The sequence below is a fragment of the Leptodactylus fuscus genome, chromosome 10, assembly GCF_031893055.1.
Source record: "Leptodactylus fuscus isolate aLepFus1 chromosome 10, aLepFus1.hap2, whole genome shotgun sequence".
Classification (NCBI taxonomy): Eukaryota; Metazoa; Chordata; class Amphibia; order Anura; family Leptodactylidae; genus Leptodactylus; species Leptodactylus fuscus.
The window spans coordinates 7,985,491-8,011,157 of record NC_134274.1 but is presented as its reverse complement, the minus strand read 5'-3'; the positions used below and the strand labels follow the sequence as shown (position 1 = coordinate 8,011,157).

At 46.7% G+C, this 25,667-nt stretch overlaps 1 protein-coding gene across 1 annotated transcript; it reads left to right on the top strand.

The window, feature by feature from the left end:
• The first annotated feature begins 3,747 nt into the window (after positions 1-3,747).
• On the top strand, positions 3,748-18,549 carry LOC142182881 (alpha-2-macroglobulin-like). The gene is made up of 7 exons (XM_075257655.1): positions 3,748-3,941; positions 13,518-13,701; positions 14,213-14,369; positions 15,430-15,482; positions 16,353-16,373; positions 16,545-16,713; positions 18,476-18,549. The coding sequence occupies exons 1-7, from the start codon at positions 3,880-3,882 to the stop codon at positions 18,511-18,513; spliced, it is 684 nt and encodes a 227-aa protein (XP_075113756.1). The 5' UTR covers positions 3,748-3,879; the 3' UTR covers positions 18,514-18,549.
• Positions 18,550-25,667: the final 7,118 nt, after the last annotated feature.

Genomic DNA, 25,667 nt, shown 5'->3' with positions numbered 1-25,667 from the left:
GGGGGCGCCGGCCTGTGGGCTCCAGTCAGGTTGCACAGGCCGCAGGGGGTTGTAACTCCGCCCCCAGCAGCCATTTTGCCTTCTCTGCCGGCAGCTGCCCCATCTGCGGGGAATATTACTGCGGCGGTATTGGTCCCTAGTGAGGGGGCTGCACCCCCTATGGGTGCCTCCCCTCCAGTGCAGCCTGTGCCAGTAACTGGGCCTCATGATGTGGTGACCGGCAATGTGTCTATGCCGCCGCCACCTCCACCCCACGGCAGATTGGCTAGATGGTTCGGGAGAGGGTCCGCTGCTCCTACGGCGGCGGGGGCTGGCTCGATTCCAGTCCCTCTCAATGTGGTGGCTGCAGTAGTTTCCTCAGACCCAGTGGCAGGTCAGGTGATAGTTGATGCGGGTGCCGTTTCACCTAATGTGGTTTTGGAAAGTGAGGAGGAGTTTTTTGAGACGGATTATGTCCCCTGTACCCCCCATGTTCTGCTCCACTCCTCGTCTGCTAGCCGTTTGCGGGAATCTAGTGCCTGCTCTTACAGGGGCTCTAGGGCAGATGACAGGTCCTTTAGATCAGGGGGTCACTCTCCTCAGTCGGGTAGTAGATCTCAGTCCCGTTATGGGCGTAGTCGTCATGGCCTGCGTGCTGTTAGGTGCAGGGGGAGACGCTCCCAAGGCCATGATTATGAGCACTCAGTCACGTTCCTCATCATCGTCCCGGGATTCGTGTAGATCGTGGTGTTCGTGGTACAGCAGGAGTTCCCAGAGGCGGAGTGTGAGAAGGGATTCTGGGTCCATCCAGGGTGTTCCAGTTGTGCCTGCTGTTGCGGCTCCGGTCCCAGCTCCAGTGCCAGCTCTGTTGCCTCCTTCCCTGGTCGCACTGGTGAAGCCATCCGTGATCTCGTCCGGTGAGTTGGCCTGTTCGCAGGCGTGGTCTTCCCAGTCGCCATCTCTGAGTGGCGAGATGTTGGAAGTGTTAAAGGCAATGGTATCGCAGTTGGAGGGTAGGGCTTCTTCTATTGCTTCCCCAGGGGCGGTATTGCCACGGCCTGAGCCGGTTCCCCCTCCCTCCGGGTTGCGATATAGAGATACCTATTTTTGTGGGGTTGCTCCTCTGGGTACACATGTGTCAGTTGAGCTTAAGGAAAAGATTGTTAGTGGAGAATATATTGACATCTGGTCGTTATTATCGCCAGATCACATGACGGTTGATAAGGAAAGAGGTTTTGGTAGGGGTGAGGATAAGAAGCCGAGAGTGGCTAAAACCTTTGCAAATTGGCTTCAAGCCTTCGCTATATTTTCTTGTATATTATGTCAGTCTAGCCCGGAAATGGCGGCTGATTTGTTTGTGTATTTAGATACCTTTTTTTCCGCTCACAAACTGTATGGCGGAACATCCTGGTGGAAGTATGATGAAGAGCTCCGGCGGCGGTTAGCGCTTTAGCCGGAGGTAGGTTGGGCCTCAAAGGCAACTGACATATGGATCCAGCTCATGCTGTCGCCGAAGCCCGCAGTTCCCCCCTCTCCATCCGTGGCCACTGGGGGAGTCGTTTCTCCCTCCGTGGCCGCTCGCAGGCCTGGTGCCTGCTGGATGTTTAATGAGGGGCACTGTTGGTTCTTCGCGTCATGCAGATTTAAGCATAAGTGCTCAATATGTGGGGGTGCCCACTCAGCGCTTCGTTGCACCAAGCGTGGTAGGGCAGCCAATGCTGGCTCGGGTAAACCCGAGGACGCTGGTGAGCCCTTACTTTGAGTTGTTTAGTATGTTTTTAGAATGGGTAGTCCGGCAGGAAACGGGTTCTTCATTGATTATCCATTATTTAGATGATTTTCTTTTTGTTGGCCCGCCTGGGTCCCCCATGTGTGAGTACTTGCTTAACACGTTCCCGTTTCTTTGCAGCTCATTTCTGTGTTCCCTTGGCCCGTGAGAAGACTGAGGGTCCGGTTACATTGCGCTCCTTCTTGGGTATTTTCATCGATTCCGAGCGTATGCTCCTTCAGGTCCCGCAGGACAAGTTGTCTAGGCTCCATGCGGATGTTGATTTCTGTTTAGCGGCCCGGTTACAGTCGTTGCTGGAGCAATTGACCTTTGCTTGTTGGATTTTTCCGATGGGGCGGGTTTTTTCCCGTCGCCTCGCGATGGCCATTTCTGGAGTCCGCCTCCCGCACCATTATGTCAGGATTACTAGTGTCTTGCGGGATGACCTGAAGGTTTGGAAGTGCTTTTTATTAGATTATTCCGGCCTTTCTTGTTTCCCGGAGGGAGAATTGTGCAACTCAGAACTTTCAGCTTTTCACGGATGCAGCGGGCTCGGCTGGTTAGGGCGCGGTTTTTGGCTCTCACTGGTCCTCTTCCCGTTGGCCGCCCAGTTGGTTAGCCACGGGTTTCACGCGCAACCTGACGTTGTTGGAGCTGTTTCCCATTGTTGTCGTCCTGGAGTTGTGGGGCGCTGCTATGGCTAACAAATGGATTTTGTTCTGGTGTGATAATGAGGGTGCAGTGTCCGCCATTAACAGCCTTTCTTCTAGTTCTTTGCCGGTGCTTGCTTTGTTGAGGCGCCTTGTTCTCAGGTGTTTGCAGTATAAGGGAGCCTTCACACGGAGTAACGCCGGGCTTGTAAAAATACAGGTGTAAAATCGCTGTCCATAGACTGCAATGGATTTATGTGGTTTTGTTTTACGCCTGTATTTTTATGGCCGTAAAGTGAATTGCAATGTATTTCAATGGGTTGAGTGTGTTTACGCGGCGTATACGCGGTCCGTATACGTGGTGTATACACTGGGTTGAGTGTGTTTACGTGGCGCGTATACGCGGTCCGTATACGTGGTGTATACACTGGGTTGGGTGTGTTTACGTGGCGCGTATACGTCGCGTAAACACAAGCCCCTGTGGGAGTATACCTGAAAAAAAAAAAAATTAATAAAAAAAAAAAAATATATTATTATTACATTCAGGAGTAGGGGCTGGGGTTGTAGGAGGAGGATGAGGAGGAGGAGGAGTAAATTGGATGCTGGCAACTTCTCTCCAGTACCTGGACTCTGGAGTGGATACCTAGCTGGTTATCCATGTCCTCACCCATGTCCCCTGCTACTGCTGGCAGCCCCTCTCCAGTACCTGGACGGTGGAGTGGATATACAGCTGGGTATCCACGTCCTCGCCCACGTCCCCTGCTGCTACATGATTTGCAGATTGATTTTTTCTTTAGCTCTGATAAGATCTGTTATTTCCGGCCTAACCAAAGCTATAAGCTCTGTATCACCCTGAGACCAAGCTCTCCCTATCACTTAAAAACGAAAATGAGACGAAGATGGCTGACACTATTCTTATGAATTGGGAGGTCACATGTTTTCAACAGCCAATGGGTTTTTTCAATTTTTTTCACTGCCTCCGTTGTTGCAGTTCCTGTCCCACCTCCCCTGCACAGTTATTGGTGCAAAAAAAGTGCCAGGAAAGGTGGGAGGGGATACGAATTTTTACTGCGTTGCGGCCTTGTATTCGATTCAAATTGAATATCCTGAACGGCCTGATATTCGATTGAACGGCGTTCGCTCATCTCTAGTAATCATCACACTTTTTCATTAAGAAATTCCTATAATTATAAGTTTACTTTTATATTTAATAACTCATTATGCATATCTTATCCCATCAGTAGCCACTGACCTTGCACCACCTCCTCCTCCTCCTCTTCTTCCTCCTCCTCTTCTTCCTCCTCCTCTTCTTCTTCCTCCTCTTCTTCTTCCTCCTCCTCTTCTTCCTCCTCCTCCTTCCTATGCTTCTTCCTATTTGAACTACTTATTAGAGCAAGGAGTGAAGAATGCAAAAGACAACCGTATGCAAAGTGTCACTTCTAATATCCCCGGGCGGCAGGCAGGCTGACAGTCATTGCTACTATGGACAGGCTGCTGTTGTGTGCTGCTCTCCTGAGTCTCCTCCCCTGGGTCAGATCTGAACTGTAAGTCTGGTTACCTATATACACTGTATACATTGCTGCTTATTTACTAGTCTGACGGTTCCTATGACATTACCCTGTTAGGACATGTTTAGCTGATAACTGGATTTTGTTCTGGGTCCCATGACTGGATTATACTGTAGGCTGCGGTGAAATGCAACAATCTGTTGTTTTTGGATGCATTTTGTTATAAACCTATATATGAAATCAATGCACTGAGGAGAACAGATGTTCCTGACATACCCGATACTTTTTAGATGTGTATAGAGGAGGCTTAGAATGTGATATTGTGCAAAGTAAGTCAACTGAAAGCTGCTATAAAGTTACACACAAGTGCCCCAGATTGATCAAAACCTTAGTCTAAAAATGAGATATGATAAATAATCTCTAGGATAAATATTCTGTTACTTCCATTATAAGATCACTCCTGAGTATGAGCAATGAGATGGGAATGAGTCTCCTGCAATCCAAAGTAAAAGCTCGGAGTATTTGCTACATTTTACTTGGAGGTTTCTTATGGGGTTCCCGGAAGCTTTTAGCCTTTCCATTGCATGACTGATAAGAACATCACTAAGTATTTTGTGATCGGGAGGAGCAGACTCCATAATAGTTGGGGCCCAGTGATCATATACATCTAATATATCCTATAGATAGGAGATGACTATCTGTAATGAAAACCTCCTTGAGTTGAGAAGTGAAGGGCATACTATTTACATAGTACCATTAATTCTATAGGGCTTTACATTATGTCTGAAACTGAGTTTAAATTGACTTAAAACTTATTGTATGACATTGGTTGGGCTCCTATCTATAGGGTCCTAAGAGTCCTGACAGTGTCATACACTATGTATTATACATATATATAGTCCTAGCAGCCCTGACAGTGTTATACAATATGTAATATAGATATATATAGTCCTAGGAGTCCTGACAGTGTCATACACTATGTATTATAGATATATATAGTCCTAGGAGCCCTGACAGTGTCATACACTATGTATTATAGATATATATAGTCCTAGGAGCCCTGACAGTGTCATACACTATGTATTATAGATATATATAGTCCTAGGAGCCCTGACAGTGTCATACACTATGTATTATAGATATATATAGTCCTAGCAGCCCTGACAGTGTTATACACTATGTAATATAGATATATATATAGTCCTAGGAGTCCTGACAGTGTCATACACTATGTATTATAGATATATATAGTCCTAGGAGCCCTGACAGTGTCATACACTATGTATTATAGATATATATAGTCCTAGGAGCCCTGACAGTGTCATACACTATGTATTATAGATATATATAGTCCTAGCAGCCCTGACAGTGTCATACACTATGTATTATAGATATATATAGTCCTAGGAGCCCTGACAGTGTCATACACTATATATTATATATATATATATATACATATATATATATATATATATATATATATATATATATATATATATATATATAGTCCTAGGAGTACTGACAGTGTCATACACTATGTATTATAGATATATAGTACTAGGAGCCCTGACAGTGTCATACACTATGTATTATGGATATATAGTCCTAGGAGCCCTGACAGTGTCATACACTATGTATTATAGATATATATAGTCCTAGGAGTCCTGACAGTGTCATACACTATGTATTATAGATATATATAGTCCTAGGAGCCCTGACAGTGTCATACACTATGTATTATAGATATATATATATAGTCCTAGGAGTCCTGACAGTGTCATACACTATGTATTATAGATATATAGTACTAGGAGCCCTGACAGTGTCATACACTATGTATTATAGATATATATAGTCCTAGGAGTCCTGACAGTGTCATACACTATGTGTTAGGGGGCGTTCACACTACCGTTGGTGTCCGATTGCAGTGTCCGTTGCTACTGTCCGTTCAAGATTTTAGCAACGGACACTAGTTGTGTCCGTTATAATTTCCATTCATTTCAATGGGATTTCATCTGTTGTCCGTTTATGTCCTTAAGGGTCTGTTAACAACCATGTCCGTTTTTTCAAGCGGACAGAGAAATCACACATGCAGGATTTTTTAGTCCGTTTGAAAAAACATTGAGGTCTATGGGCAACGGACATATAACGGACAGTAACTGATGGCCATCAGTTACAGTCCGTTATTTTCTGTCTGTTTATTTTCTGCACATGCTCAGAAAGCATAAACAGTAGAGATGAGCGAACAGTGTTCTATCGAACTCATGTTCGATCGGATATTAGGCTGTTCGGCATGTTCGAATCGAATCGAACACCGCGTGGTAAAGTGCGCCATTACTCGATTCCCCTCCCACCTTCCCTGGCGCCTTTTTTGCTCCAATAACAGCGCAGGGTAGGTGGGACAGGAACTACGACACCGGTGACGTTGAGAAAAGTAGGCAAAACCCATTGGCTGCCGAAAACATGTGACCTCTAATTTAAAAGAACAGCGCCGCCCAGGTTCGCGTCATTCTGAGCTTGCAATTCACCGAGGACGGAGGTTTCCGTCCAGCTAGCTAGGGGTTAGATTCTGGGTAGGCAGGGACAGGCTAGGATAGGAAGGAGAAGACAACCAACAGCTCTTATAAGAGCTAAATTCCAGGGAGAAGCTTGTCAGTGTAACGTGGCACTGACGGGCTCAATCGCCGCAACCCAGCTTTCCCAGGATCCTGAATGGAATACACTGTCAGTGTATTCCCGTATACCCGATATATACCCCCGATACCCGTTCCAACGGTGTGCCCCCCCACCTTCACCCCAGAAATACCCTGCAAGTCCCCTAGCAATAGAATTGGGGCTATATACACCCACAATTTTTACTACTGGTATACAGTGCCATTGTCTGACTGGGAATTCAAAGAATATATTGGGAATACAAATACCCTCATTTCTTGCTACTGCCATATAGTGCCAGTGTCTGACTGGTAATTCAAAGAATATATTGGGGTTACGTGCACCCACAATTTTTACTACTGGTATACAGTGCCATTGTCTGACTGGGAATTCAAAGAATATATTGGGGTTATAAATACCCTCATTTCTTGCTACTGCCATATAGTGCCAGTTTCTGACTGGTAATTCAAAGAATATATTGGGGTTACGTGCACCCACAATTTTTACTACTGGTATACAGTGCCATTGTCTGACTGGGAATTCAAAGAATATATTGGGAATACAAATACCCTCATTTCTTGCTACTGCCATATAGTGCCAGTTTCTGACTGGGAATTCAAAGAATATATTGGGGTTACGTGCACCCACAATTTTTACTACTGGTATACAGTGCCATTGTCTGACTGGGAATTCAAAGAGTATATTGGGAATACAAATACCCTCATTTCTTGCTACTGCCATATAGTGCCAGTTTCTGACTGGGAATTCAAAGAATATATTGGGGTTACGTGCACCCACAATTTTTACTACTGGTATACAGTGCCATTGTCTGACTGGGAATTCCAAGAATATATTGGGAATACAAATACCCTCATTTCTTGCTACTGCCATATAGTGCCAGTGTCTGACTGGGAATTCAAAGAATATATTGGGGTTACGTGCACCCACAATTTTTACTACTGGTATACAGTGCCAATTTCTAACTAGGAATTCAAAATGCGCAAGGCTCCCGGAAAGGGACGTGGACGAGGCCGTGGGCGAGGTCGGGGGAATGGTTCTGGGGAGCAAGGTAGCAGTGAAGCCACAGGGCGTCCCGTGCCTACTCCTGTGGGGCAGCAAGCATTGCGCCACTCCACAGTGCCAGGGTTGCTTGCCACATTAACTAAACTGCAGGGTACAAACCTTAGTAGGCCCGAGAACCAGGAACAGGTCTTGCAATGGCTGTCAGAGAACGCTTACAGCACATTGTCCAGCAGCCAGTCAGACTCTGCCTCCTCTCCTCCTATTACCCAACAGTCTTGTCTTCCTTCCTCCCAAAATTCCGAAGCTTTACAGAACAATAACCCAAACTGTCCCTGCTCCCCAGAGCTGTTCTCCGCTCCTTTCATTGTCCCTCAACCTGCCTCTCCACGTCACGATTCCACGAACCTAACAGAGGAGCATCTGTGTCCAGATGCTCAAACACTAGAGTCTCCTCCATCTCCGTTCGATTTGGTGGTGGATGACCAGCAACCCACCCTCATCGACGATGATGTGACGCAGTTGCCGTCAGGGCATCCAGTTGACCGGCGCATTGTGCGGGAGGAGGAGATGAGACAGGAGTTGGAAGAGGAAGTGGTGGATGATGAGGACACTGACCCGACCTGGACAGGGGGGATGTCAAGCGGGGAAAGTAGTGTGGATGTTGAGGCAGGTGCAGCACCAAAAAGGGTAGCTAGAGGCAGAGGCAGAGGTCAGCAGCTTAGGCGAAGCCAGGCCACACCCGGAATCTCCCAAGATGTTCCAGTTCGTACCCAGCCCCGAAAAACTCCCACCTCGAGGGCACGTTTCTCGAAGGTGTGGAGTTTTTTCAAGGAATGCGCCGAGGACAGATATAGTGTTGTCTGCACAATTTGCCTCTCGAAATTGATTAGGGGCTCTGAGAAGAGCAACCTGTCCACCACTTCAATGCGCCGTCATTTGGAATCCAAGCACTGGAATCAGTGGCAGGCAGCAACGGCAGGACAAAGGCCGCCTGCCGTTCACGCCACTGCCACTGCCTCTGCCACTGCCTCTGCCTCTGCCACTGCCACTGCTGACTGTGCTGGCGATGCACTCCAGAGGACGAGCCAGGACACCACTTCATCTGCCTCCACCACTTTGTTGACTTCTACCTCATCCTCCCCTGGTCCTGTCTTATCTCCTTCTCCTGCACCATCAAAGGCACCATCAGGCGTTTCTTTACAACAACCCACCATCTCTCAGACATTGGAGCGGCGGCAGAAATACACTGCTAACCACCCACACGCGCAAGCCTTGAACGCCAACATCGCTAAACTGCTGGCCCAGGAGATGTTGGCGTTCCGGCTTGTTGAAACTCCCGCCTTCCTGGACCTGATGGCAACTGCGGCACCTCGCTATGCCGTCCCTAGCCGTCACTACTTCTCCCGGTGTGCCGTCCCCGCCTTGCACCAGCACGTGTCACTCAACATCAGGCGGGCCCTTAGTTCCGCGCTTTGCACAAAGGTCCACTTGACCACCGACGCGTGGACAAGTGCATGCGGACAGGGACGCTACATTTCACTGACGGCACACTGGGTGAATGTAGTTGAGGCTGGGACTGCTTCCCAAACTGGCCCGGTGTACCTCGTCTCCCCGCCTAACATTCCTGGCAGGGACACGAGAAGAACACCCCCCTCCTCCTCCTCCTCTACCGCCTCCTCCTCCGCCACCGCCTCCTCCTCCGCCACCGCCTCCTCCTCCGCTGTTAGATTGACCCCAGCTACGAGTTGGAAACGTTGCAGCACTGGCGTTGGTAGACGTCAGCAGGCTGTGCTGAAGCTGATCAGCTTGGGGGACAGACAGCACACTGCCTCCGAGGTGAGGGATGCCCTCCTCGATGAGACGGCAATATGGTTTGAGCCGCTGCACCTGGGCCCAGGCATGGTCGTTTGTGATAACGGCCGGAACCTGGTAGCAGCTCTGGAGCTTGCCGGACTCCAACATGTTCCATGCCTGGCCCACGTCTTCAACCTAGTGGTGCAACGTTTCCTAAAGAGCTACCCCAATGTTCCAGAGCTACTGGTGAAAGTGCGGCGCATGTGCGCCCACTTTCGCAAGTCGACAGTAGCCGCTGCTAGCTTAAAATCTCTCCAGCAACGCCTGCATGTGCCACAACACCGGCTTTTGTGCGACGTCCCCACACGCTGGAACTCAACGTTTCAGATGTTGAATAGAGTGGTTGAGCAGCAGAGACCTTTGATGGAATACCAGCTACAAAACCCTAGGGTGCCACAAAGTCAGCTGCCTCAGTTTCACATCCATGAGTGGCCATGGATGAGAGACCTTTGTGACATCCTACGGGTCTTTGAGGAGTCCACAAGGAGGGTGAGCTCTGAGGATGCGATGGTGAGCCTTACAATCCCGCTCTTGTGTGTTCTGAGAGAATCCCTGATTGACATCAGGGATAACTCAGATCACACAGAGGAGTTAGGGATAGCATCCGATCCGTCACAGCTGGAGAGTAGGTCCACACATCTGTCCGCTTCACTGCGTTTAATGGAGGAGGAGGAGGAGGAAGAAGAGTTGTCCGATGATGTGATGGTGATACAGGAGGCTTCCGGGCAACTTCGAATCGTCCCATTGTTGCAGCGCGGATGGGTAGACATGGAGGATGAGGAGGAAATGGAGATTGAACTTTCCGGTGGGGCCAGAGGAGTCATGCCAACTAACACTGTGGCAGACATGGCTGAGTTCATGTTGGGGTGCTTTACAACCGACAAGCGTATTGTCAAAATCATGGAGGACAACCAGTACTGGATCTTTGCTATCCTTGACCCCCGGTATAAAAACAACATCTCGTCTTTTATTCCGGTAGCGGGGAGGGCCAATCGCATCAATGCTTGCCACAGGCAATTGGTGCAGAATATGATGGAGATGTTTCCAGCATGTGACGTTGGCGGCAGGGAGGGCAGTTCCTCCAGTAGGCAACCAAGTTCTCACCGGTCCACACAAACGAGGGGCACACTGTCTAAGGTCTGGGACACCTTGATGGCACCCCCTCGCCAAAGTGCCGCCACGGAGGGTCCTAGTGTCACCAGGCGTGAGAAGTATAGGCGCATGTTGCGGGAATACCTTTCCGACCACAGCCCTGTCCTCTCCGACCCCTCTGCGCCCTACACGTATTGGGTGTCGAAGTTGGACCTGTGGCTTGAACTTGCCCTATATGCCTTGGAGGTGCTGTCCTGTCCTGCCGCCAGCGTCCTATCTGAGAGGGTGTTCAGTGCAGCCGGTGGCATCATCACTGACAAGCGCACCCGTCTGTCAGCTGAGAGTGCCGACCGGCTCACTTTGATAAAAATGAACCACCACTGGATAGAGCCTTCATTTTTGTGCCCACCTGTGTAAAGCACCCCAACATGAAACTCCATGTCTGTACTCAACCTCTCCAATTCCTCCGCATCCTCATACTCATCCACCATAAGCGTTGCACAATTCTGCTAATACTAGGCTCCCTCCAACATGATTTCCCCCAACTCTGCTGGTTAGAGGCTCCCTCCACCCTGATTTCCACCAACTCTGCTGGTTAGAGGCTCCCTCCACCCTGCTTTCCCACAACTCTGCTGGTTAGAGGCTCCCTCCACCATGAATTTGCCCAAACTGGGCTGTTTAGAGGCTCCCTCCACCATGAATTGGTCCAAACTGGGGTTTTTAGAGGCTCCCTCCACCATGAATTGGTCCAAACTTGGCTGTTTAGAGGCTCCCTCCACCATGAATTGGTCCAAACTGGGGTGGTTAGAGGCTCCCTCCACCATTAATTGGTCCAAACTGGGCTGGTTAGAGGCTCCCTCCACCATTAATTGGTCCAAACTGGGCTGGTTAGAGGCTCCCTCCACCATGAATTGGTCCAAACTGGGGTTTTTAGAGGCTCCCTCCACCATGAATTGGTCCAAACTTGGCTGTTTAGAGGCTCCCTCCACCATTAATTGGTCCAAACTGGGCTGGTTAGAGGCTCCCTCCACCATGAATTGGTCCAAACTGGGTTTTTTAGAGGCTCCCTCCACCATGAATTGGTCCAAACTGGGGTTTTTAGAGGCTCCCTCCACCATGAATTGGTCCAAACTGGGCTGTTTAGCGGCTCCCTCCACCATTAATTGGTCCAAACTGGGCTGGTTAGAGGCTCCCTCCACCATGAATTTGCCCAAACTGGGCTGTTTAGAGGCTCCCTCCACCATGAATTGGTCCAAACTGGGCTGGTTAGAGGCTCCCTCCACCATGAATTGGTCCAAACTGGGCTGTTTAGCGGCTCCCTCCACCATGAATTGGTCCAAACTGGGTTTTTTTAGAGGCTCCCTCCACCATGAATTGGTCCAAACTGGGGTTTTTAGAGGCTCCCTCCACCATGAATTTGCCCAAACTGGGCTGTTTAGAGGCTCCCTCCACCATGAATTTGCCCAAACTGGGCTGGTTAGAGGCTCCCTCCACCATTAATTGGTCCAAACTGGGCTGGTTAGAGGCTCCCTCCACCATGAATTGGTCCAAACTGGGCTGTTTAGAGGCTCCCTCCACCATGAATTTGCCCAAACTGGGCTGGTTAGAGGCTCCCTCCACCATGAATTGGTCCAAACTGGGGTTTTTAGAGGCTCCCTCCACCATGAATTGGTCCAAACTTGGCTGTTTAGAGGCTCCCTCCACCATGAATTGGTCCAAACTGGGGTGGTTAGAGGCTCCCTCCACCATTAATTGGTCCAAACTGGGCTGGTTAGAGGCTCCCTCCACCATTAATTGGTCCAAACTGGGCTGGTTAGAGGCTCCCTCCACCATGAATTTGCCCAAACTGGGCTGGTTAGAGGCTCCCTCCACCATGAATTGGTCCAAACTGGGTTTTTTAGAGGCTCCCTCCACCATGAATTTGCCCAAACTGGGCTGGTTAGAGGCTCCCTCCACCATGAATTGGTCCAAACTGGGGTTTTTAGAGGCTCCCTCCACCATGAATTTGCCCAAACTGGGGTGTTTAGAGGCTCCCTCCACCATGAATTTGCCCAAACTCTGCTGGTTAGAGGCTCAATCCACCCTGATTTTCAAAACAAATGTTGGTGCCAACCTCAACTTTCTACAAGGGCCAAATTCACTGCTGGTGACAAGCTCTCCTCACTGCAAGTGCCAAATACACATGTTTCAAGGTGTTTTCCTACTGTCAGAGAGGTGGTATTGAGTGTGTAAAGTGTGTAGTTGTTAGGCTGTGATGTTGGGGTAATAGAGGGTCTTTGGTGTGTTAGATGCCCCCAGACATGCTTCCCCTGCTGTCCCAGTGTCATTCCAGAGGTGTTGGCATCATTTCCTGGGGTGTCATCGTGGACTTGGTGACCCTCCAGACACGGATTTGGGTTTCCCCCTTAACGAGTATCTGTTCCCCATAGACTATAATGGGGTTCGAAACCCGTTCGAACACACGAACATTGAGCGGCTGTTCGAATCGAATTTCGAACCTCGAACATTTTAGTGTTCGCTCATCTCTAATAAACAGTAAAACAGAAAAAACAGACAGTATAAAAACGGACACTAACTGATGCTAACTGATACTAATGTGTCCGTCTTTTTTTTATAACTGATCCATTAAATGGATCAGTTAAAAAAACGGACACATTAACATCAGTTAGCATCAGTTAGTGTCCGTTATGATAGGTGTCCGTTTTTTTTCTTTTAAACGGACACCTTCATAACGGACACCAACGATAGTGTGAACGCTACCTTATAGATATATAGTCCTAGGAGCCCTGACAGTGTCATACACTATGTATTATAGATATATAGTCCTAGGAGCCCTGACAGTGTCATACACTATGTATTATAGATATATATAGTCCTAGGAGCCCTGACAGTGTCATACGCTATGTATTATAGATATATATAGTCCTCGGAGCCCTGACAGTGTTATACACTATGTTTTGAAAAAATAGAAAAACATTGTTTTTGCTTTAGACAATATGCCCTCACCGCTCCTGAAAAGTTGATCAGTGGAGAAACGGCCCAAGTTTGTCTAAAACTTTTGCAGACAACTGAACCCCTAAATATCTCTGTGACATTGGAATACCATGGCAAGAACAGCAACATCATTGCGGAAGTTGTTGTGCCCCCTACTTATTCCCACTGCAGTAATATTGATGTAAGTATGCAATCCACTGACACTGACCTGGAAACTTGTTATTTTTCATGAAATTTGTCTATTTATCTATTTATTTGAATGGAGCTCAGAATTGTAATACCAAAAACAGCCATAAGCAAGTGTGGCACTGTTGCTAAAAATAAATAAAACCTTGTAATAATAGACTGCTCTTCAATTCCATCTTTGTAAAGTTGACCATGACACATACAGTTGCTTTTCTAAATCCTAGTCCCATTTAAAGGGTATATTGATGACGGTTTTTTGGAGTCCTCTATGATAATCTGATTATAATATTCACAAATGGGTTCTGGATTAGGAATATCAACATAGTTAATCCTCTGAATAAACATCATTGTTGATTTAGTTCACTTGCATGACAAACAGTGTGTAAGCCCATTGTGTGTACTTTACGAATACGGTTGTGATCTCTGCGCACCTGATCTACTTCTATGTACATTGCCATGGGAAATGAGACAGATTACATAGAGCCTTGTTTTCCTCCTTGTTTTAGGTTCCCTCTGTCCCTAATGATGTTCCGGCAGAGATAATCTTTTCCGCAAAAGGATCAAGTACAGACCTAAGGCAACGTAAAATGGTGGTGATTAATCCAGTTTCCGATAGATGTACTTGGAAACTGGACAAGTCCACGTACAAGTCTGGCCAAACAGGTGAGTAACACTGAAGGACTTCTGAAATGTCTTAAATATTGAAGTAGTTGTCGGTTTAGTGACGCCATTTTAAAATGACCAGGTAAGGAAATCTTATTTTACAGAGGATTCTTTCAGCTGCAAACAGCGTCTTATGTTCTTGTGGCCCCAGCATGTCCATGGATTGCAAAAAGAGTACTACAGTAAAAATATATTGGTACCATGTAATACTTCATTTATCCCGTAGTGACATTGCAGGGATATTTATGAACACTTGTTTCAAAATTCACCCTGGTTTACAGTTCATTGCTCCAGATTCCATCAGTTATAGTTAGATGTAACCAAGAGGAGTAGAAGTGAGGCACCACTGAGGAGTAGAGGTGAGGGACCTCAGAGGAGTGGAGGTGCAGCACCCCGGAGGTGTAGAGGTGAGGGACCACAGAGGAGTAGAGATGAGGGACCTCAGAGGAGTGGAGGTGAGGCAATACTGAGGAGTAGAGGTGAGGCAATACAGAGGAGTAGAGGTGAGGGACCACAGAGGAGTATAGGTGAGGGACCTCAGAGGAGTAGATGGGAGGAACCACAGAGGAGTAGAGGGGACGAACCACAGAGTAGTAGAGGTGAGGGACCACAGAGGAGTAAAGGGAGGAACCACAGAGAAGTAGAGGAGTGGCACCACAGAGGAGTAGAGATAAGGCAAACAAAAGGGGTAGGGGTGCGGCATCCCAGGGGTGTATAGCTGGGGCACCACAGAGACGTGGAGGTGCGGCACCCCAGAGGAGTAGAAGTATGGCAACACAGAGGAGTAGAGGTGAGGCACCACAGGGGTGTAGGGGTGAGGGACCACAGAGGAGAGAGCTGCAGCACTCCAGGGATGTAAAGCTGCGACTCCACAGAGGTGTAGAGGTAAGGGACCACATGATCTTTAGTGACTTTATTGAGATCACTATGAAGTAGTGAGTTGGCTTTGAGTTTAAACAAGTCTTGTAGAGTTCTGTAATATTTGCTGTAGCTGCCCTGTAATGTGGATTATTTCATTCCAAAAAGTGAGAAAACTAACATTGCTTCCCTTCTATTTCAGTTCAATTCCAAGTGATTTGTCTAAACTCTCGGCTGCAGCCGGTGGATCAGAAGGTGAGTGACCATCTCCTAGAAGACCCCATCCATACACATGGCAGTCCTTTCTAGTGCCATCTGAAGCCAAGCCATCATGCCTGTATATACTATCATACAGACAGTTAGGTGCTGTATATATAGAGAGCTACAGTATATGAGTGGTAACGTTTAATGAAACATTCCACAAGTACTTGTGTTTCTCTGAAAATAAGTTTGGGTCTTATATTTTTTTTTTCTCTAGAAAAAAGGGCTAGGGCTTAATTTTTTGCAATCACTCATTTGATCAGTTGATCCAATTTTTTTTTATCAGAGACAAAACAGTGACAAAATGTAGTTTGGGCTTATTATTGGGGTAGGATGCATTTTTCGAGAAACACAGTATTATATACAGGGGGAGGGGGCAGAGCAGGAAGTCAGTGAGATGGAGTATAGATGGGGAATATATATCGATGCAATGACCGATAGCTCTTCACCATCAGAAAGGCGTTCCTGACAGTACTGCGTGTAGCGCTCTACTGTGAGGGGGCCATTATCGTCCAGCCATGACGCTGAGCATGAGGAAGGCCCCCCTCCCCCACTACTCGTCCACGGATGAGTACTGTCAGGAGTGGAGGAAAACTTTCGACATGGCTGGGTGTTAAGGAACTGGACCAGTTCTAGACCAGCTAAACTATGAGGAACGCCTTTCTGATGGTGAAGAACTATCGGTAATTGCAACAATATTCCCGGGGCACATAAGGGGAAAGTCGACAGTGCCCATGAATTCAGCACACCGTCGGCTTTCTAGCTGTATATAAAATCGCATTTGTCTCTAAACAATAGACTGTTGTGTTACTTGCCGCACCAACCATATCATGTGTTTAATCCTTGTATCTCCCCCTCCCACAGTTCTCATCCATCTACATGCAGGTAAGCTATAACACATTTTTTGATTGTCTTTTTGGGTACTTCTGAGCAAGTCTGGTCTTGCCGATTGTTTGAGGACACTGTGAGCTCCTCTAAAGACTAAAATGATCTGTCTTGCAAACATTTCCATCTTGATGCTGATTTACTACCGATTGGAGTCTATATTTATTACAGGATCCATCCAAAACCAAGATCGCCCAGTGGCATCAACGGGAGGCAAACGATGGGGTGGTTTCTTTGGAATCCAAGCTGAATTCTGATGCTCCTCCTGGAAAGTACATGATAACTGCGGAAAGAGAATCTGGACGCCCTCTTGAAGTGGTTTTCACAGTGGAAGAATATGGTAATGTATTCTTTTGATAATCTCTGAGTATGTCGGATAGAAGTCTTTATGTACGAGTGGCACAGAAAGGTCTCCAGTGAAATGGAAGCAGATCCTAAAGAAATATCAGGACTGATTAGAACAACCTAAAATACATGGAATGGCGACATCCACACATACAAGTGGCAGTCCCCGGATGGGTGGGTTTTATTGGTGGTGGTAAGGACATGGTACATGTTAAGATAACTTTACAATTGAGATGGCTGCCAATAGGCCCTACCTATCGGGTGCCACGTGTAATAATGGTGTCTTTCGTGGCCCCCTCAGTCACTAGGGCCAAGATCTGGCTGCTTCTTCCAACAGCTATCTGACCCCATAAACAAGGATATCCATCAAATTATGTATTTATTGTGTATTTGTATTTAGATTTTTCCATGGCCTTCATCTTAATCTTTGTATTATGTATTTTTGTAAGCTTACGGATAATTTTTGTTGCCTACTTCTTTAGGCCATTTAAATGTATCATCTATAAGGTGGCAGTGGTGTAAGTAGCGCCACAGGGGCTGCCATGGGCCCATGACCTTAGGGGTTTTTTTTTTAGGCTGTTACCTGGTGGAGTAACCCCAACAGGTAATGGGCCGTATTTACTTACCTTTCTCCTGCTACTGCTCATGGCCGCTTCCACTTCCCCTTTTGCTCTCCAAGGGCCGCCATGCATCCCATATCACATTGCTGGGGCCACCTGGAGGGAAGAAGGGGAAGCAGTGGTGGCTATGAGCAGGAATGGACAAAGGGTAAGTAAGGCCGCTGGGCCATAGTAAGAGTATAATGATTGGAGGTCCTGGGGAGGTGAGTGAACATAAGACACAGCGATACACACCTTTACTGGTGAAACCCCCCCAGAGTATAATAGTTCATGGGTGGTCTACCCCCAAAATTTTTGGTTCTGCTGAAATGGAAAATCTTGTAATATTTTTAAAAAAGAGACAATTGGGGCCCTAATGGGACATAATTCTGTGTGGAAGGGCCTCTGTGGGATATTATACTGTGTGGAGAGGCAACTATGGAGCATGATACTGTGTATAGGGGCTACTTTGGAAAAGTATACTGTGTGGAGGGGCCTCTATAGGACATTATACAGTGTGCAGGGGCCACTATAGGACACTATGCTGTGTGGAGTAACCACTATGGGAGATTATTTTGTTTGGAGTCAAATTTGGGATTTTATAGTGTGTAAATCAGGGGTGAACCTGCGTTTTTTGCGCCCCCCCCCCCCCCCCTTGGGAGGAGGAGGCGAGGTGGAGAGAAGGGGGGCGTGGCGGAGCGGCGTTAGCAGGCAGAGAGCAAGCACGGAGAGGACCTGCTCACTGCCTGAGCGTGAGAGGAGGCCGCTGGAGCAGCGCTGCTCCAGCAGCCTCCCCAATCCACCGCTTGGTGATGCTAAGCCAGTCCAGGACAGCTTGTCCTGGACTAGCTTAGGTAAGCAAAAATGCCGGCCTCCCTGGGGCCCTGGCTTAGCACCGCCTGAAGCGGTGCTGGTGCAAATGAGGCATTATACTATATGGGTTCAGGAAAGAGGGGGTTATGATGGGGGGGGGGGGGGGCAGTTTAAAAATTGTTATAAGGAGAAGTCTTTGCTAGCTGTGCCTTTGTAAGGTGATATACTCTGAATTTGACACCAAAATTTTTGTGCAATTGGGCTGCATGTTCTTGCCTAGTACTTTCACAGTTTTGCATGCCTTCCAATCTTTGAGTGACTTTACTGAATTTTCCTCTTTTCCAGTGTTACCCAAATTTGATGTGGATGGTGCCAACAGCTAAACACCACACGAAGCAGACGGTCCAAGTTAAATGAGTATTATTGTTAGCCAAAAGCAACGAGATTACAATAAAAGTGAAATAAAAGAATGTCCTTCATGTTTTTTTAATCCAGTATTCTTAAGGTAAGTTCACACAGTGAATTCCACCTCAGATTCCGCCCTGATTCTGCCTTCAAAAGCATAGACACCATCTAACTAACTGGATGGTAACAGTGGCCAGAGATGCATCGAAACACAGGGATTGTTCCAGATTAATTCCCTGCAAGAATCACTGGAATCCCAAGGATGTTGATACAGTCTCAGGTATGTTTCATTTTGCAAACAACCAATGACTTATGTCAGGGGACACGTTATATAGTCAGAGTAATCGGTGGACATGGCAAAGCACAAGTAGAAGCTGATGTCATCAATGAAGGGTCTCCAAGTACTGTATGGAAAAAATCCCAAGTCAGTTCTCCAGTGGAAACAAAAATCGGCTGCTAAGTTATACGGTTATGGCAACAAGATGGCAATAATGTCACACATTTTTCTCCCTGGTGCAGTGAAGCCAATACCAGAGAAAATGCTATGAAATTATGCAAAAAAGTTCCCGAAGCAGTGGGGTGTAGTAGGCTTCGGGTCCTTAGGGTTAGTACATATTTATTTGTCTAAAATCTTTATTTATAACAAAACAAAAGATACAAAACAACAAGGCGAGAACCAGCAAATAAAGAGGGGTCCAATATCCAAATCAGAAGGGGACTAAATGTGATGCTAAAAAACTAGGCCAGACAAAAATAACGATGCAATGAAACAGCACAATTAGTCAGAAAAAGGAAAAATGGGGAAAAAAAAGGGGGCGGGGGTGAGCGACTCCGGACCCAGACGCAGGAGGCAGAAAGTCGGAACAACATCGACTCAACAGGTCATGATAAAGTTGAGTGCCCTGGAAAAGAATCCCGGGAGTCTAAGCCTCCAAACAGGGGTCACGCGTGTCCTTCTGGGATGCCGTGAGGTCCTCCATAGAATGGATGTCAACCAACTTGCAGATGCTGCGGCAAAGAGAGAGAGCGAGTGAGACGATTTCCAGAGTGCCGACATACAAGCCCTACTAGCATTAATCGTGTGGCGCACGTTGGTTTTCTTGCTCCAGCATACGGAGCAAAGAGGGCCGCTTCTCTGGGGTATGAAACTCATTAGCGATGATGGAAGGGAACGCCGAAGACCTACGAAAAAGAGAAGAGGGGAAAAAAGTGTGTGTGTGGGGGGGGGGGGGGGGAGAAGAGGCAGACAGAAACTATTACACAAAACCAGCAACCCTGATCTAAGTTAATCCCAGAACGGGTAATACGAAAGAGTGGGAAAAACCCCACTAAAGCAAGTCTCAGGGGCATGCCGCAGTACACTCCCGGAGAGGTCCCGAAAACCCGAACTAACAGGGGGAGAGTGAAACTACAATGAGTAGCTACCCATTCCCCAAACAGCAACAACAAAAGAAAACAAAAAAGGAAACGAGACCTAGTCTGGGGGGGACCAAGATGGGGAACAGTAGAGAATGAGGACGCCTACCAATCTGGGCCAAAGTAAAACAGAACACTCAGGGTGGTGGGAAGGAATAGTGCCAACCCGACAGCCGAGAGGGGGCCGAATAGGGGCACAGGCCATGGCGCATCCCCAAGTAGGAGGGCGAGGCACGCTAACGGGAGAAGCCGCCGCCTATAGTCCACGGTAACCCACGCCAGAGCACAGAACTTAAGGGTCAAATCACATTACCAGCAGAAAATAACACTCCAGGTGGGAGTACAAGTGGAAACACAACAAAGTCCAGGCAACCAGGGAAATGTCAGGGTCAGTACATTTTATGTTTTGTTAGTTCTTTTGTTACCTGGTTAAGTATAGCCATGTTTGATCTCATTCCTCTATAACGGTTGGGTAACATGCACGTGTGTGCCATCTGGTAATCGAGGCAATCTGTGGTCTTATGTTAAGTATGCGCATGCACCAAGCATGCGCTGTAGTAGGAGGAGGAGACACTGAGTAGCTTCATAGCTAAATCATTGAAGAACCCAAGTGCCATGCCAATGCTTCAGACTGTTATGGGAAAAGGCTGGAGCATAAAAGGATTTACGTGGCCTGAACTGGAGTCATATTGGGCATTGCAGCAGAGTATCTGTATATTACAGAAGCCGAGTCTGCACCTTACATTTACACTTGGCAGGTTGTGGATGTGTGATATTGTGGGGGAACTCGGGATAAGTGTATATTCTAACCACATTATGGGGTGTTATAATAGATATGACTTTTATTCTTTCTAGTGCTGACCCTGATGGGTTCTGGAATATTCTTTGTGGTCATTCATGATTGGCCTTCATTGAATTTGACACTGAGGTGGATCTCCAATGATATGACGTCTGCTCAGCGGTGCAATGATCGTACTCGCAGGGGGTGCGACTGCAAGCTGGGCCGGAGGAGTACGGGGCCCACGGTACTATGACAGCGGTCAGGGAAAGCTTTGTTCATCAACCACTACACATATTGTGAATGGAAAGGGGCCTAACTGAGCCCCTTTCAATGAAATGCCTTCCCAAGGGAGGTGTCTAAAAAACAAAAAACTTTACTTACCGGTCCTGGGCTGATCATCTGCTAAGGGGCTCTTCCTGCATTAGATGCTAATTCCTAGTGGGCTAATGGACCTTTGATGACATCATGACCATGTCATCAGACTCTTGTGTGGACGGAGCAATTCTGGATCGTACAGGACAGCGTGGAAGCTGCTGGGAACTGAATCTGATGAAAGGTAAGGCGGAGAGAAGAGACCATGTGTGAGCAAGAGGCGGACATGGGGGTGCAGGCTGTCTGTGGGCAAGAGGTGGGAATGGGGGTGCAGGCTGTGTGTGAACAAGATGGGTGCAGGCTGTGTGTGGGCAAGAGGGGGACATGGGGATGCAGGCTGTGTGTGAGCAAGAGGTGGGAAAGAGGGTTCAGGCTGTGTGTGAACAAGATGGTGATAGGTGGGTGCAGGCTGTGTGTGAACAAGATGGTGATAGGTGGGTGCAGGCTGTGTGTGGGCAATAGGGGGGAATGAGAGGTTCAGGCTGTTGGGGGCACTGGTGAGTATAAAATACCATGTGGGGTCCACTTTGGAGCACATAATACTGTTGCAGTATTGTTTACATACCGGGCGCTGCGCTGCTCACCGAAAGTATTCTTAATAATTGCAGTTGTGAGTCCTAAAGCTGGATCCCTTTGAAGTGTCTGAGATATCGCTTCAGCACCCATAACCGCCACTATCCAGAATTTGCTCTAGGAAGGAGGTAGGGGGGCCTGGACAAAAGTTAGCACCCGGGCCCACAAGACTTTAGTGAAGTGCGTCTTCTGACAATATTTTGCCTTCACAACCATTCAAGGTCTTCAACCAACTGCAAGTGTTGAGTTAATTGAGTGTTTCTTTTGCAATCGTGTTTATTGTGGGGAAACGTGTCACTATAACAGAGCCGACCTGTACTAGTGCCCCAATAACAGAGCCGGCCTGAAATGATCCTTAGGAAATAACGTTGAATATTTTGAGTTCCATTGCTTTGTAATCTAGGGGTGCACCAATTTTAGTGTTCTGGGCCCCATAATAGGATTCTACTGTAGTAGTGATAGAGTCTGTAGTGAAATGTGGAGACACTTTGCAGCCCGTCCAATACATAAATCTCACAACTAAAGAACTTGGAGCTGATGCTGCAATGGCTCCTTATCCTTCTGATGTTCTGAGTCACGCACATGTGAGAATTACACAAGTTGTCCAGTTTTTTTTTACATAAATCCAAGTAGTAATGGTGGGACCCTATGAAAATTTTTGCAACTTTGTCCAATGTTTTTGATTGGGAACATCTTTGTGTGTTTGACCTTTCTGGATTTCCATCATCCTTTTCTACCTCTTTATAGTTTAGTCACCTAACCCTGAAAAAATGACCCCTCCTCCGAACATACGCTTTACCGTTTTCACTCCTATTCTGGAAGCTTCAAACAAATGAAACCTCCTAGAGGAGAACTGAGTTGCGGACAGGACCTCACTATGGATGGGGGAGTACATGGTAACAGAAGAAGGACCTGGAGCTGGAGTGAACACGTGGAATATCCTACAGGCCAAAGAACTAACCAAAAACTTATATTCGAGAATGAAACTTGAGTAGGTTTTGTGAAGTTCCAGAACACATTTGGCCACACAAAATGTAACAATACCCGAAGCAAAGTTCACACCGATATGAAGCCGGGGTGACATCTGGGTTTGGGACAGTCCGTTTTGCAAGCAGCAATTTTCTCTCCGCATGTTTTGTGCAGGGACCGCACGGATCTCATTATAGTCTATGGGGTCTGTATGGTTTGTTAGGTCAGCGCTTTTTAATCTTTCCATTCGGAGGGGGGGTATCAAGCGGACTTCCTGAACGGAAACCCGATTGCTGATGTGAACTAGACCTGAGACTCCTGTTATCCCAGGTCACGTTCCCACTCATAGACTCAGCTCTTCCATGCTTTATGATACAGGAGACCGCTTTAAGGAATAACATGCATCAGACAGGAGGAAGACACGGCTCATAGGCAGTCAATATCCTAGTGTAAGCCAAATATGATACGGAGCCAACGAGAGGTCATGCCATTGGACACTCCAAATAACTCCCCTCATGGTGCAACCCCAAGGCCTTTCACATCTCCCCTTGTACCTGCCAAGAGAAGATACCAACCAACCAACCAACCAACCAACCAACATCTTACACCACAGCCATAACACAATACATTAGTCCAAGAAGCAAACATGGGTCAGTAACCTGTGTCTTGGGCAGGGACATAATAAATGGCCACGTACGGTCACCTACCTAAGGTTGTGATGTATTTCCTTTAAGCCATCTTCTCAAGCTTATCTAAAAGTCGATGACTTATTTTTGGTCAGTATTCAGACCCAACCAACAGTGAACCCCAACCAATGCCTTTTGTATTTTTCGGTCTTGTCAATGTCAGCGATCGTCCATTGCGGTCTGAAGGATGTAGATTGATGTAGCAGTAAGTTGTATGTGTGATGTCGTATTATAACAATGACTCTGTGAACCCCTTTATGGATTATTGTGTGTGGTCTATAGTATTAGCTATAGTAGTATCTCTAGTATTGGTCGCCCTACTTGTTAGAAGGGTGTCTTGACAATTGGTTGACCATAAAGTCTCCCTCTCTCGAATCTATAGGGGAAAGTGGCAATAAGTGTGTGATTCTCCTGCAGCGCCTCCACAGGTGGAATCATGAATTACACAGTAGCCACATGCAATGCAAAAACACTGCAGATTTTTTTTTATGGGAGCATAAAAGGGTTTCTACAATTCCTATTGGGATTTCTTTAGGTTTTTAATTCTCAGATTTCTCTTTATATTATGAGGCAATCTTTCTGAAAACTGGGCTCATAACGGAGTAATCGTTAGTATGAATTTTTTTGTTTTTCTCCAAAAATGTATTTTTCTTGGTGCAATATCATGTTTCCTCCAGAGTGCAGCTTAGACTCGGTAGACCTAAAGAATGAGAAACATTGTTGCTTCTTTTAGTGTGAATGGTAACCTACGCAGCACACAATGAGTCTCTTAAGGGGGCGTGTACACATCCCTGAGATCTTGCGAGGCCTGCCTAATCCCGCACATGCTCAGTCTGAATACTAATGGCAATGACTGGCTGGGTCCGTAGCACATGTGCAAGTAATTCAGTATAATGTTGTCTTGGCCTGTGTAAGCTGCACTATGGCTCGGTGCCTCCATTCTCCTCTGAGGATACTTGTTTAGCGGGCGATATGTGTGGGCGACGGCGGTGGATCTCTTATTTGGTAGGTGTTATAGTCGTTTAAGTGATATTTGTAGTATGTTGGTGTCTTTCCTAGTGCCTTATATTATGTGTTACATCGTATCTGTATTTTTTCACGTTGTATTTCTCTATATAGATCATGTGGTGACCTGCACCAATCTCATCTGTTCCTTGTTTTTGTGCGGTTCTACGTCACAGACGGCGATTGTCCGTATAGATCGTCGTGTTGCATTGGCAGGGTCAGCTTCATAGCTTATATATTATATACAGTCCGCACAGATTAGACCTCACCCACCGTTACAATCCGTTCCTGCCATTGTCTAGATTCCATTGTTTGTTTTTAAGTTGTTTAGAATTTCAATGTATCTTTTCCTCCAATGAAGATTTCTTCTACTTGTAATGCATTACTGGGTTCCTTTTTTTTTTTTTTTTGTTTGGCCATGTGCTTTTTGTTTCTATGTTTCTATTGTCTATTTTCCATGACGCATCCCCATCTTATAATACTGGTCCCTATTGTTCCAAACTGTATGATATTTAGCATCTAATGTATATTGTAAATGGGCAAAGTACTGGCCCGGCCCCCTAGCCATCATCCTAGCTGTGTTTCAAGTCGGTGGCCACCTCCATTTATATAGGTGTATGGACTGTATTGTTGCATATGAAGTCCATGGTTCTTGGTGGCACCACTTCTGGTATAATATGTGCTCGAAATATATCTCATTGTTTGAACAAAGCATAAAAGATACCCAGCAGATATAGAAGGAAAGCCTTGTCGGTCTGTGTAAATCCAAACAGCTAAACGCATCATTGCCCCCACGTATACGGTACGTCATAATGGTTCTTATTTATATTACAATATTTGATGACTTGTTTCCACTTGCCATAAGAATCTCTCAGTAGTGCAGCCTCATACATTGGGCCTGTCGCTTTAAGTGATCCTTTCTCCTTATCTGAATCTCCTCTTTAGAGAAATCTGAAACTTGTTTCCTTGCAGCTAGGAAAGGTTCCTTCTCCTTGGACCTTCTGACACGGCCCCTTGTGATGATTTGTTTGTATACGTTCCTTTGTTAGATTAAATGATCAGCGATACGGTCAATGTCAACATTGGAGAAAAACCAGGTATGTGGCTAATCCAAGGACTCAGTCCAGTATACGCCTTGTAGTCATTGTTTACTTGAAGTTCGGGTAACCCAGTATCGGTGTGTATTACAGTCTCGAAACATGTGGTGGTTGTGTATACAGGTAGGAACCTACATCAGATGTGTCCCTTTATAGAGGATTGTTGCGTCCATTACTATTCTGTATTCCTGTGATGTGCTGGAGGAGTTATTGGACCGCTTCCAGTACCAGAG